Source organism: Macaca nemestrina, chromosome X (assembly GCF_043159975.1).
Source record: "Macaca nemestrina isolate mMacNem1 chromosome X, mMacNem.hap1, whole genome shotgun sequence".
Classification (NCBI taxonomy): domain Eukaryota; kingdom Metazoa; phylum Chordata; class Mammalia; order Primates; family Cercopithecidae; genus Macaca; species Macaca nemestrina.
The window spans coordinates 25,484,842-25,497,652 of record NC_092145.1 but is presented as its reverse complement, the minus strand read 5'-3'; the positions used below and the strand labels follow the sequence as shown (position 1 = coordinate 25,497,652).

Sequence of the window (12,811 nt, the reverse complement as noted above, 5' to 3'; positions counted from 1 at the left end):
AATGAACACTCTTAAGTTGCTGAAGTTTTTAAGAGTAAAATTTAATGCTGCCCAGTGAGGAAATCTTCAGCTTCCAGAAAAGATCATGAAAAACATGAATAGTTCATCAGATACCTCTCCCTTCATGTCTTTCCCATAAATGAAGTAAACACAGAAAGATGACTGAATAGGTAGATATACAAAGTTAACCATGGGCTACCTGGGACATTATAATAACCATTTAAGGAGTAATCTAAATGGCTCCAATCTTGCACAAAATAAAACGCAACACACTCTAACCAGGACACAGTTCAATCTTGCATGAAAGGTAATATGTCCTGGAATACAGAAATGTTAAAGCTCAGAAGAAAATCAGAAAAATAAAATTTTAAATGAGTTTCTCTCCCCCAAAGAACTAAAAAATTTTGGACTATGAAATATTTTTTATAATGACAAAATTTAAAGTGTCCAGCAACTCCTTGGCTCTTACTCCTCCAAAATAATACAAAGGTTATTTTGATGTAAAACTATGCAGAGCTATGTAATGATGTGATGATCATAACAACACCCGTACATAGAAATATGTGAGTTCTGTAGATTTCTTTTTCTAGGGAGATGCTGACATTTTCAGATAAAGGAAGGTCTCAGTGTACCTTCTCTGTGATTATTCCTCGTGTTTGTTGACTATCAACCTAGAGCAGCAATTTTTTTCTGCAAAGAACCAGATGGTAAATATTTTCAGCTTTCTGGGCCATTTGGTGTCTGCTGCAACTACTCAATTCCGCTGATGCTGCATAAAAGCAGCCAAAGACAATACATAAATGAATGAATGTGGCCATGTTCCAATAAAACTTTATGGACACTGAAGTTTATATTTTATATAATTTTCATGTGTCACGAAATTGTCTTTAATTTTTTTCAGCCATTTAGAAAATGTAGGCCAGGGGCTCACGCCTGTAATCGCAGCACTTTGGGAGGCCTAGGCGGGCAGATCACAAGGTCAAGAGATCAAGACCAACCTGGCCAACATGGTGAAACCCCTTTAAAAATTAGCTGGGCAGGCCGGGCGCGGTGGCTCACGCCTGTAATCCCAGCACTTTGGGAGGCCGAGGCGGGTGGATCACAAGATCAGGAGATCGAGACCACGGTGAAACCCCGTCTCTACTAAAAATACAAAAAATTAGCCGGGCGCGGTTGTGGGCGCCTGTAGTCCCAGCTACTCGGGAGGCTGAGGCAGAAGAATGGCGTGAACCCGGGAGGCGGAGCTTGCAGTGAGCCGAGATCATGCCACTGCACTCCAGCCTGGCGACAGAGTGAGACTTCGTCTCAAAAAAAAAAAAAAAAAAAGAAAAGAAAAAAGAAAAAAGGTCAGGCGCAGTGGCTCACACCTGTAATCCCAGCACTTTGGAAGGCCGAGGCAGGCGAATAACCTGAGGTCGGGAGTTAGAGACCAGCCTGACTAACATGGAGAAACCCTGCTTATACTAAAAACACAAAAAATTAGCCAGGCCACTAGTGGTGCATGCCTGTAATCCCAGCGACTCGGGAGGCTGAGGCAAGAGAATCGCTTGAACCCAGGAGGCAGAGGTTGCGGTGAGCCGAGATTGCGCCATTGTACTCCAGCCTGGGCAACAAGAGCGAAACTCTGTCTCAAAGAAAGAAAAAGAAAAAAGGAAAAAAAATAAAAAAAAGCAAAACCCGCTCATGGCTCCTGGGGCACACAAAAGCAGGTGACTGACTGGCTTTGGCCTGTGGCTGTAGTTGGCAGACCCCAATCTAGAGCAGTGGTTCTCAAACTTGAGAGTGTATCCGAATGCCCTGAAGGGTTTATAAAACAAAGCCGGCCAGGCCCCAGGTCCAGAGGTTCTGATTCAATAGATCTGGGATGGGGCTCAATAATGTGCATTTCTAACAAGTTCCCAGGGGATGCTGCTGTTGCTGCTGTTGCTGTTAGGATGGGGACCACACATTGAGAAACATCCATCTAGAGCAGGTACATCCTATCTTTTGGCTTCCCCGGGTCACATTGGAGGAAGAACTGTCCTGGGCCACATAAAAAATATACTAACACTAACCATAGCTGATGAGCTAAAAAAAAAAAAAAAAATCGCAAAAAAATCTCATAATGTTTTAAAAGTTTACAAATTTGTGTTGGGCTGCAGGTTGGACAAGCTTAGCCTAGAGGCTGACACATATGTTCCTGTCCTGTCTAGGCTTTAACAGACAAACAGAATGGACACTGGTAGTAGCATCCCATGTATACTTGCAGAGATTAGAGAAGGAATTTCCCCCTTGCTTTCATAATGTTAGGCCACAGACGGGTAAAACAAGCCCAGTGTGGATCTGTGGTCTCTCATCTGAAATCCTGGGGACCATGTGTATTTTGGAACTTTGAATTATCTGGTCTTAAGCATATGGGGCATATACCACATAGTGACAGCTAGCAAGGTAAAGGGCAGCAACTCATAGTCAAACATATTAATATGACCAATCATGCTAAGTGATATTTTAAAAAGATTATAAAGTAGCCTCTCTCCAGTTCAGGTCAGGTTTTACTGGCAAATGAGAAATGAAAACTTGATAGTCTTAAATTTTGGTCATTCTAAAATTTCAATTTCAATTTCTGAATTACAGATAAGAGACTTTAGATCTATACTCGTAGAAAAGGAAATGTAATTTTCTTTACTGTTCTTACCTGCTTTTAGAACTCTTCATCACCACATGAAATAAAATGGTTGAGATTTGGAAATAATGACAAATCATGAAAATAAAAACATGAGTGGGGCAGAAGCTTATCTCAATCTGGGCAAGCTTTTGATTTTCAGAAGCTTACAAAAATAATGAACCATCAGAAGTAGAAAGTGGTAACTCTCAGAGCTTAGAAAAGGAAACTGGTTAAGAAAAGTTCCACGTGATTTAGTTCAATGAATTTAGTTTGTCCTCCACCCCTAACCCTGGTTCATTTACTAAAAATAAACGTTTTTTGTTTTTGTTTTTGTTTTTTTTAATTCTGTTTACTCCTCCAGAAGACAGACCCTAAATACAGACATTATAACAAATTTGTTTTAAGATCATACTTGTGTTTATTCTCTTTCTGCTTGCTTTTCACACACTGATAATACTAAGTGTGTAGATTTGAGAAAGTTCAGCAGCTTTTGTCTCAATTTGCCAAAAAAAAAAAAAAAAAGAAAAAAGCATTCAAAAGTAAATTGACTTTTTTTTTTTTTTTTTTTTTTTGGCAGGGTCTCACTCTGTCCCCAAGCTGGAGTGCAGTAGCACGATCTCGGCTCACTGCAACCTCTGCTTCCTGGGCTCAAGAGATTCCCCAGCCTCAGCCTCCCATGTAGCTGGGACTACAGGCATGAGCCACCAACGCCCAGCTAATTTTTCTATTTTTTGTAGATACGGGGTTTCACCATGTTGCCCAGGCTGGAAAAGTAAATTGACTTAAAAAAAAAAGTAAACTGGTTAATATTTAAACTACTGCTTGAAAAGAAATGTAATACACTACTATCATTAATAAACCAACTTTTAAAACTTTCTGCATACCTACAAAGTGACTTTAATTTTGTAAAACATACTAAGTATTGTCTGTTTACATTCCCCCTCCCCCCATTTTCTTTTCCCTATGAAATTCCTCACAAACCTTTCTCCCCACAGCTTCAAAATGTTAGGAAATACTGAAACATGCCTTTTCACTTGTCTTACTAACATAGAAAAGCCAACTTACTCCTTTTCATTATAGCACCAGTTTACTTATTTTAGGTTTTCTGCAGTCAAACCATACATACAGTACAATTTCTTCCTCACACTTAGGGTTTCATTCTTAAGAAGCCAGTTTGACCTGCGCAACAGCGCCTGACGCATAGTAGGTGTTTGCTCAATAAATATTTGTTGAATTAATGAATGAAGGAAGAAAATAGAAATTCTTCCTAATTCTACTGATATTGACTGAACATTCTTATTACTATTAATTTTTTTTTTTTTTTAAATGAAAGGGTATCGGTATGTTGCCCAGACTAGACTCAAACTCCTGGGCTCAGGTGATCCTTCCACCTTAGCCTCCAGAGTAGGTGGGACTACAGGTATGCACCATCATGCCCGGCTAACTGAACATTTTAAATAATTCTTTGCAAAGAAATTTTAGCCAGGGCATGCGCAATGGCTCACACCTGTAATCCCAGCACCTTGGGAGGCCGAGGCAGGTGGATCACTTGAGGCCAGGAGTTCGAGACCAGCCTGGCCAACATGGTGAAACCCCATCTCTACTCAAAAATAAATAAATAAAATAAAATAATAAACTTAGAGTTTTGGTTTTTTTTTAAAAAAAAGCTTTAGCCAGATTCCATTTATTTCAGGTTGCTTAATCATAAATGAGTAACCTCAAATATCACAGACTAGCTTTAGAATAGTAGCTAAACTAGCAAGTTCATTTCTGTAGGTTTTGCAATCTCCCGTTTTTTCCATACTCCCAAAAGGCCTTTTCCAAAAACACATCTTCACAATTGAGGCACCCAGGGATCCTCAATGGTTAAGAGGTCTATATGTTCTTGAGACTTGTCTCCTGAGTGTCAAACTGATTTTTCCAGCATGGAGAAAACGCAGGATGGCCAGGTGCGGTGGCTCACGTTTATAATCCCAGCACTTTGGGAGGCCGAGGTGGACGGATCATGAGGTCAGGAGTTTGAGACCAGCATGGCCAAAACAGTGAAACCCCGTCTCTACTAAAACTACAAAAATTAGCTGGGCGTGGTGGCAGGCGCCTGTAATCCCAGCTACTCGGGAGGCCGAGGCAGGAGAATCACTTGAACCCGGGAGGCGGAGGTTGTGGTGAGCTGAGATCGCGTCACTGCACTCCAGCCTGGGCAAGAGAGCAAGACTCTGTTTGAAGGAAAAAACAAACAAAAAAAAAACACAGGACAAGCCTAGTTTGTCCATTGTAGATAAATGATTCTTTACAAGGAATCTAACAACTATTTAAGTTTATCAGCCTTTTTTTTTTTTCTGAGACAGATTCTCGCTCTGTCATCCAGGTTGGAGTGCAGTGGCGCTATCTCAGTTCACCATAACCTCCACTTCCCGGGTTCAAGCAATTCTCCTGCCTCAGTCTCCTGAGTAGCTGGGATTACAGGCATGTGCTACCACGCTTGGCTAATTTTGGATTTTTAGTAGAGATGGGGTTTCTCCATGTTGGTCAGGCTGGTCTCGAACTCCCAGCCTCAGGTGATCTGCCCACCTCAGCCTCCCAAAGTGCTGGGATTACAGGCGTGAGCCACCGCGCCTGGGTATCAGCCTTTTTTTGTTTTTTAGTACCAATCCTTGCTGGAATTTTAGAAGAAACAGAGTAGCAATAACTATAGTACAGCGTGAACCATTCTGATGACAGACACACAAGGAAAAATTATTTAGATAACAGAAAATAAAATCTCTCTTCTGCAAAGTTAAGTCCTTCACAATGCTGTACTAGGGTTTAGTCATGAGAATTTACCATGTACCAGAGATGGTACAAGATGCTAACGACACAAAAATAAATAGGACATAATCCATGTCCTCAGGTAGTATTTAGTTTAGGAGAATGGCTGCTACTATTCTGAATATGAGAACATGAGCTTGATACAAATTACAAGATACTCTAGATTGCTCAGTTTGGTTTTTTAATCCTTACGTCAGTGAAACAGAAGGGGAAGAGTCATTACTCATCCAAAACAGTATTTACCAAACTTGCCTGATCATATGAATGTCAAGGGGCTCGTTAAAATACAGATTCCCAGAATTCTCTCCTGGAGAAGGTTAGGAATTGGTCCTCGACGCGATTCACATGACCAGGCAACTTTTGGAAACATGATCTAGAAGAAAGCTAAGACATGCAGTAACTCCCTCAAAAAGTTAGAAATTTCTAGAAAATCTAACTTATTAACTGGTTACAGAAAAGGCTGAGTTGCCAAAGAATTTCTTCTGCAAAGCCTTGTCTCAGCAGAAAGAACGGGGAAAGACTAATCCTTTAGGCTTCAAAAAGAAGTCACATTTGGCAGTGTCCAGGAAGCCAGGATCCTTGCCCACAAGGAGCTCAGTTTCCTTTTTGAAGAGGTGAGAAGGATTCCGAATAGAGAAAAATGTTCAAACATTTGAACCTACAGTCAGGGAGTCGGTGATCAGTTTGATAACATGGGCGGCAGTGTTTGGTGACCAAACAAAATATTACAGAACAGAAAATATCTATTATCTAACCTATCTGCTCCTCTGTGTCTGAATGCAGACATAGAGTGTTGACTATGAGTTACCTTCAATCATTTCTGGAAGGAGGCAGAGCATCCAAATAAATAAAGTAAATAAACAGTAGCTATCATGGTTTTAAGGCAGAATGCAACATCTAATGGAAATGAACCTGACAATGGTGACAGATGTCAATGAGATAGTTGCAAGGCAGGTTTAAAGTTTAAAGGTTTGGGAGGCCGAGGCAGGCGGATCATGAGGTCAGGAGTTTGAGACCAGCCTGGCCAGCATGGTGAAACCCCCGTCTCTACTAAAAATACAAAAAATTAGCCAGGCGTGGTGGCGCACACCTCTAGTCCCAGCTACTCGGGAGGCTGAGGCAGGAGAATTGCTTGAACCCGGCAGGCAGAGGCTGCAGTGAGCCAAGATCACTCCACTGCACTCCAGCCTGGGCAACACAGCGAGACTCTGTCTCAAAAAAAAAAAAAAAAGGAAGTTTAAAGGTAAGGTGGAGGGAGAAATGGTGTATAAACGAACCTCGCTCTTTCTCACCTGTGCAAAAACACATGGTAGATGCTACTACATGAAAAAGAAATCAGATTAAAGGCAATTAGTAATCAAGCCACAAAACAGAGTTAATTCCTATAATGAGAGTATCAGAACTTCTTTTTGAAATTGTAACACTACCCTCACCCATTTTTAAAGGCAGGTGATGTCATACTTTGGTGCATGGCCAAAGGACAAAGAATAAGTGTATGCAAAGAGGTGGATGGATATGTCAGGAAGTCTGAATATATTCTACAGTAGACTGCCTTCAAACAAAGACACGCAGTGGAAAAAACCACTGGAGTCTGTATTTTTCAGTAGTTCTAACATCACCAACCACTTTCCAATGTCTAATACATCAACTTAACTTTGCAAATGCATATTTAATTGATAAGAACTTTTGGTCAGACTTTAGAATGCTGGTAAAAGTCGTGAGACTTAAGCAAAACAACTACTCAAAGTCTGAAAGGCCAGTGTGGATGAAAAAATTCAGGTTATTGCCGGGCGCGGTGGCTCACGCCTGTAATCCCAGCACTTTGGGAGGCCAAAGCGGGCAGATCACGAGGTCAGTACATCGAGACCATCCTGGCTAACACTGTGAAACCCCATCTCTACTAAAAATACAAAAAAAAAATTAGCCAGGCATGGTGTCGGGTGCCTGTAGTTCCAGCTACTTGGGAGGCTGAGGCAGGAGAATGGCGTGAACCCAGAAGGCAGAGCTTGCAGTGAGCCGAGATCGCATCCACTGCACTCCAGCCTGAGCAACAGAGCGAGACTCCGTCTCAAAAAAAAATAAAAATAAAAATAAATAAAAATTCAGGTTATTTCAATTTCTGTGCAACAAGCACAGAGCACCATCATTTCAATGCACAAAACCCACAAAGATGACATCCATTGATAAGGCATTAGTTTAAAAGCTGAGCAGAGGTTTTAAGTTCCAAGAGCAATATGTCCCAGGACATAACTCAAATACACCTATCAGGAAACATTTTCATTGTGCATAGCAACTGGAAAAACTGTTCAAATGCACATTTGCAAAGACCCTAACAACCCAAGGAAAACATTTTCCACTTTTTATTTTTAAAGCACCCAGGTGTTTCTGTATTGTAAAAGCCTCAAGGATAACTTCCGACATTGCAAATGCCCTGGGGATGGACACTGAAAGATTACTGATTTTTTTTTAAAGCAGCTCCTACAGGTGGATCATTCATTGTCCCCATGAAGTAATGCAGTACGAAAATAAGCAGGCTCAAGCCATGCTCAGATAAATTCACGGATATCTGATGTACAATGGGCTAATTACTGGGAAGAGACCCGAATTCATTCTTAACTTTTTGGGGTCAACTTTAGGAAGCAGTATGGAGTTACAGCAAAGGGATTAAGGACCTGGAGACTAGCAAACTATCCTTAGCTCTACCTATTAACGATGTGACCTTTGGCAAGTAGTTTCACCTCTCTGTGCCTCAGTTTATTATCTATAAAATGAGTGGGTTGAACTTTACCACAAAACCCTTCCAGCTCTAAAATTTGATGGAACAACTTAACGGAGGACAAATACAATGCGTTCTGCAAACTGTTTCTTTGAAGCCTTAAAAACCACCAAGAACTACACGGCTCAGGCATCTCCAATTAATTCTGGGCCAATTCTCTATGTGTCTGGTGCACAACCGACCGACTCCTTACTTGCCTTGCACCGTTTCTATTTCACTGGGCATTCAAATCCATGGATCTCATCTATGGTTTGCGAGGCTGAGCAGATAATACCCTCATTTACACAAGAAACTTAGGCTTAGGTCTTAAACGTCCTGTTTAAAGTCTCATTCGGTAAATGATAAAGTCTACTTGACCTCATTGCTCTAAAAAGGGGGGTGGGGAATGGGGATGGCGGGGAGGCGGCGACGGCCAGTTGTTCTGGGATCCCAGAACAGCAAACGCTCCCCGGAAAAGGCCTCAGGCCGACTACTGGGTTCAAATCTCTTGAAGGTCAGGTCGGCATGGCTGAACCAATTCCTCCGCTTGCAAGACTCAGGGTTCGGAGTCTGCCAATTTGGAATTCACGCGACTATGTGTTAAGTTTCTCGGGGGACGCGAGGGTAGAGGGCTGCAACGCACAGAGAGCCTAAGGCGCCAGGCCCTTGGACTTGGAGGCTGCCTGGAATGGGTCAATCACCTGGGAGCCGGTTCCTCTGCCTCGGGCTTCGGACGCACACGGTCCGCACCAAGGGCACCAGCTTCTGCTTCAAAGCACCCGCCGCCAGGCCTCCACACCGGAACATTTCGGCGACCGCTATTCGGGTCCTCCTCCTTCCCTTTCCTCTCACGCACGACCGACGGGTCAAACACCGCGAGCCCCGGCCAGCTCCCCCTGTCTCTTCACACGCACACTACGCAGACTCCTCCTCCCAGCTCCGGGTGGGCATTGGACAGAGAAGCCGGCCTGCTAGAGCCGGGGGAGGGAAACGGCGACCGGAGGCCTACTGCGCAGGCGTAGCACTCGCTGCCACATTGCGATTGGTCCGCACGGCGAGAGGATTTGCGCATGCACTACCTGACTGCACGCTCGCAAAGACCTTGGCTCTAGGTAGCCAGTATTCGCGAGTTGGTGGCACGGTGTTGGACTGAACGAGTTAAGGAAGCTGTCCAAGGAGGGACTCGTGGGGCCGCTTTGATTGGCGGTTGTGCCTGGTGCTGTCGCTGTGTTGGTGACAGGAACTGATAACAGCATCTCACAGCAGCGTAGCCCCAGCACCGCACTTTGTTTTTTGGTTTTAGGCCACTAGTTACTTGATACTGAAGCCTTCCTGATTCTTTTGCTATGATCCAGATCCAATTTTTCCATGAGTCCGAGGCGCGGAACCTGGCTTCCCAGATCCGGCGTGTACTGCCATCTTTTACCAGTTGCCGGCTCTTTCCCACCCAACCCGTTTCGCGGACGAGTAATTCGGCGCTCTCCTTCCCGCCTGTCACCTTTATTTTTTAGTGCAGTTGTGTGTCCTAGATGCTGTACCAGGTGCTACAGATACACACGGTCTCCTGCTGTGGTTTCAGGATGCTTGAGAGCAGGATGTTAGCAAAAAGCGTTTGTGCTTCTCAGACTTTATGGGAAGAGAAGTCTTCTAAGCAGAACTTTCAGTTATGGGAGTAAGGTGAGGGGCTGAGTATAAATAGGTGTTTTGACTCTGCCAGATATAAGCTAAATTGGAAATAATGTTTTGGCTGCATGCAGAGCATGAAATGTGCCTGTTTCAAATATTCAACTTACATATTCATTTAACAAGTATTTGTTGAGCATTTGCCTCTTGGATTGTACTATAAAAGGGGCTCTAGTGGGTATGAAAAGTACGGATGGTCCCCGACTTACCCCTCACAATGGTTCAACTTAACAATTTTTCGACTTTATGATGGGTTTAATGAGACCTAACCCCATGTAAGTCGAGGAGCATCTGGATTTAACCATGGTTCAACTTACGTTTTTTCGACTTTATGATGGGTTTGTCAGGGTATTAAATGCAGTTTTGACTTAAGATATTTTCAATTTACAATGGGTTTATTTGGACGTAGCATCTGTATAGGAAGTGGCCACTGTCTAGTTGGGGAGATGACGTACACCGGTCATTGAAATTAATATCCGGTGTCGTGCCGGACAGAGCAAGAGAGAAGACTATGGGATGGAATCGCTATGGAAGAACTTCATACAAGAAGTTATTTGAGCTGTATCTTGAAGGATGAGTAGTAAAATTCAAATCGTGGAGGAAAAGGAATGATATTTCAGATGATGAATACTTTGGGACCAAAGATAACATTTTTCATTGTTAAACATGTTGACCTTGGATCCAGACCAACCCAGATTGAATCATGGCTCTGCCACCTGGGCAAGTCACTTAATTGTGCCTCATTTTCCTCATATACCAATCTCATGAGGATGTTCGGAAGACTAAATGAGCTAATATTTGTAAAGTGTCATAGAGGAAGCACCATGCTGTTTGTTAAATGAAAAGGCTTGGAAGTGTTTAAGAAAAAACAAACCCCAGCACATTTTCAGGGGGCATCATACTAAGAAGTATTGATGTGGTCAGGCTCCGTGGCTCATGCCTGTAATCCCAGCACTTTGGGAGGCCTAGGCAGGTGGATCACTTTAGGTCAGGAGTTTAAGAACAGCCTGGCCAACGTGGTGAAACCCCGTCTCTACAAAAAATCCAAAAATTAGCCTGGCGCCATGGCGTGCACCTGTAATCCCAGCTACTAGGAAGACTGAGGCAGGAGAATCGCTTGAACCTGAGAGGTGGAGGCTGCAGTGAGCCGAGATTGTGCCACTGCACTCCAGCCTGGGTGATGGAGCAAGACTGTCTCCAAAAAGAAAAAAAAAAAGAAAAAGAAGCAGTGATAAGCACAGGCAAGTATGGTGGGGCCAGATTTGAACTGGGAAAAGAGTTTGGCCCTAACTTTGCAGGTAATGAAGTTACTTATTTTATTTTATTTATTTATTTTGGTGGGATGGGGATAAAGAATGAAATTACAGGGCCGGGTGCAGTGGCTCATGCCTGTAATCCCAGTACTTTGGGAGGATGAGTGGGAAGATTGTTCGAGACCAGGAGTTCCAGACCAGCCTGCACAACATAATGAGACCTCATCTCTAACATTTTTTTTTTTTTAAATTTGCCAGACGTGGTAGTATGTGCCTGTGGTTCTAGCTACTCAGGAAGCTGAGATGGGAGGATCACTTGAGCCCAGGAGACTGAGACTGCAGTGAGCAGTGATTGCTCCCGTTCACTCCAGCCTGGATGACAGAGCAAGGCCCTATTTCAAAAAAGAAAAAGAGATAATTTTTTTTTTTCTTCTTGAGACAGTCTCCCTTTGTCACCCAGGCTGGAGTGCAGTGGCAGATCTCGGCTCACTGCAACTTCTGCCCCCCAGGTTCAAGCAATTCTCCTGCCTCAGCCTCCCGAGTAGCTGGGATTACAGGCGCATGCCACCACGCCCGGCTAATTTTTGTCTTTTTAGTAGACACAGGGTTCCACCATGTTGTCCAGGCTGGTCTTGAACTCCTGACCTCAGGTGATCACCTGCCTCAGCCTCCCAAAGTGCTGGGATTACAGGCATGAGCCACCTCGCCCGGCCTACAAAGACATTCTTTTATGAAGTTTAACCAAGGAAGCAGTTTTGTTTTTTGGTTTTCTTTAGGAGACAGTCTCATTATGTTGCCCAGGCTGGTCTTGAACTCCGGGACTCAAGCAATCTTGCCACCTCAGCCTCTCAAAGTGTTGGGATTACACGTGTGAGCCACTGTGCCAGGCCTAGGAAGTAGTCTTTATTGGGTGAAAATGATCCAGGGTTCCCTTACCCATTAAGCAGAGTAGATCAGTGTTCAGAAGTGCAGGCAATGGGTGACATTTTATCTAGAGCTCCTTTGGATAAATATTGAAAATATGATCAGGCACTGTGGCTCATGCCTGTAATCCCAGCACTTTGGGAGGCCGAGGAGGGTGGATCACTTTAGGCCAGGAGATAAATATTGAAAATATCAATTCCAGAGTAACGTAAAAATTATTTATATTTACTTAATATTTTAACAGCCTTGCAGACATTGATTTTTATTGATATTTCTAAAAACCAGTGATCATGGATTGATTAAATACAAAGTTAATTATATCTGATTGCGAAAGGGACTGGAAAACACTGTCAAAATCATGATAATCAGGTACCTATGAAAACAACTGCATGTATTTGAAAATCAGTAATTTAATAATGCACAATTAACACAAAGGGCATTGTATAGTACGTTTAATTTTTTTACAATAGGTACAATACGGTAGTTTTCCTGTCCTTTTAATTAAAAATTATATTTTTATCTTTTTTTTTTTTTGCAAAAGCAATATATACTCATTGAATTAATTCCAAACAATATAAGTGGAAGTCCCCCAAAGTCTCACCCCACAGAAGTAACAGACACCTTTTATTAGGGCAAGAAGCCCATTTTGAGATATCATATTTTCAGAAATCAAAGTTTCTTCCTTACAAAAGTAGACTCAGTGACAAGTTTTTGCTAGAAGCATACATTGAAATAATCTTATTA

General features: G+C 42.8%; 1 protein-coding gene across 2 annotated transcripts in view; it reads right to left on the bottom strand.

Annotated features, from left to right (window-relative positions):
* The window catches only part of LOC105481451 (apoptosis inducing factor mitochondria associated 1), a 36,892-nt gene extending 27,693 nt beyond the window's left edge, over positions 1-9,199 (bottom strand). For both annotated transcript variants that reach the window (XM_011741080.2, XM_011741081.2), the window contains exon 1: positions 8,909-9,199. In XM_011741080.2, coding sequence (XP_011739382.1) covers positions 8,909-9,014 — 106 coding nt within the window. In that variant the 5' untranslated portion in view covers positions 9,015-9,199. The remainder of the gene's footprint in view (positions 1-8,908) is intronic.
* Positions 9,200-12,811: the final 3,612 nt, after the last annotated feature.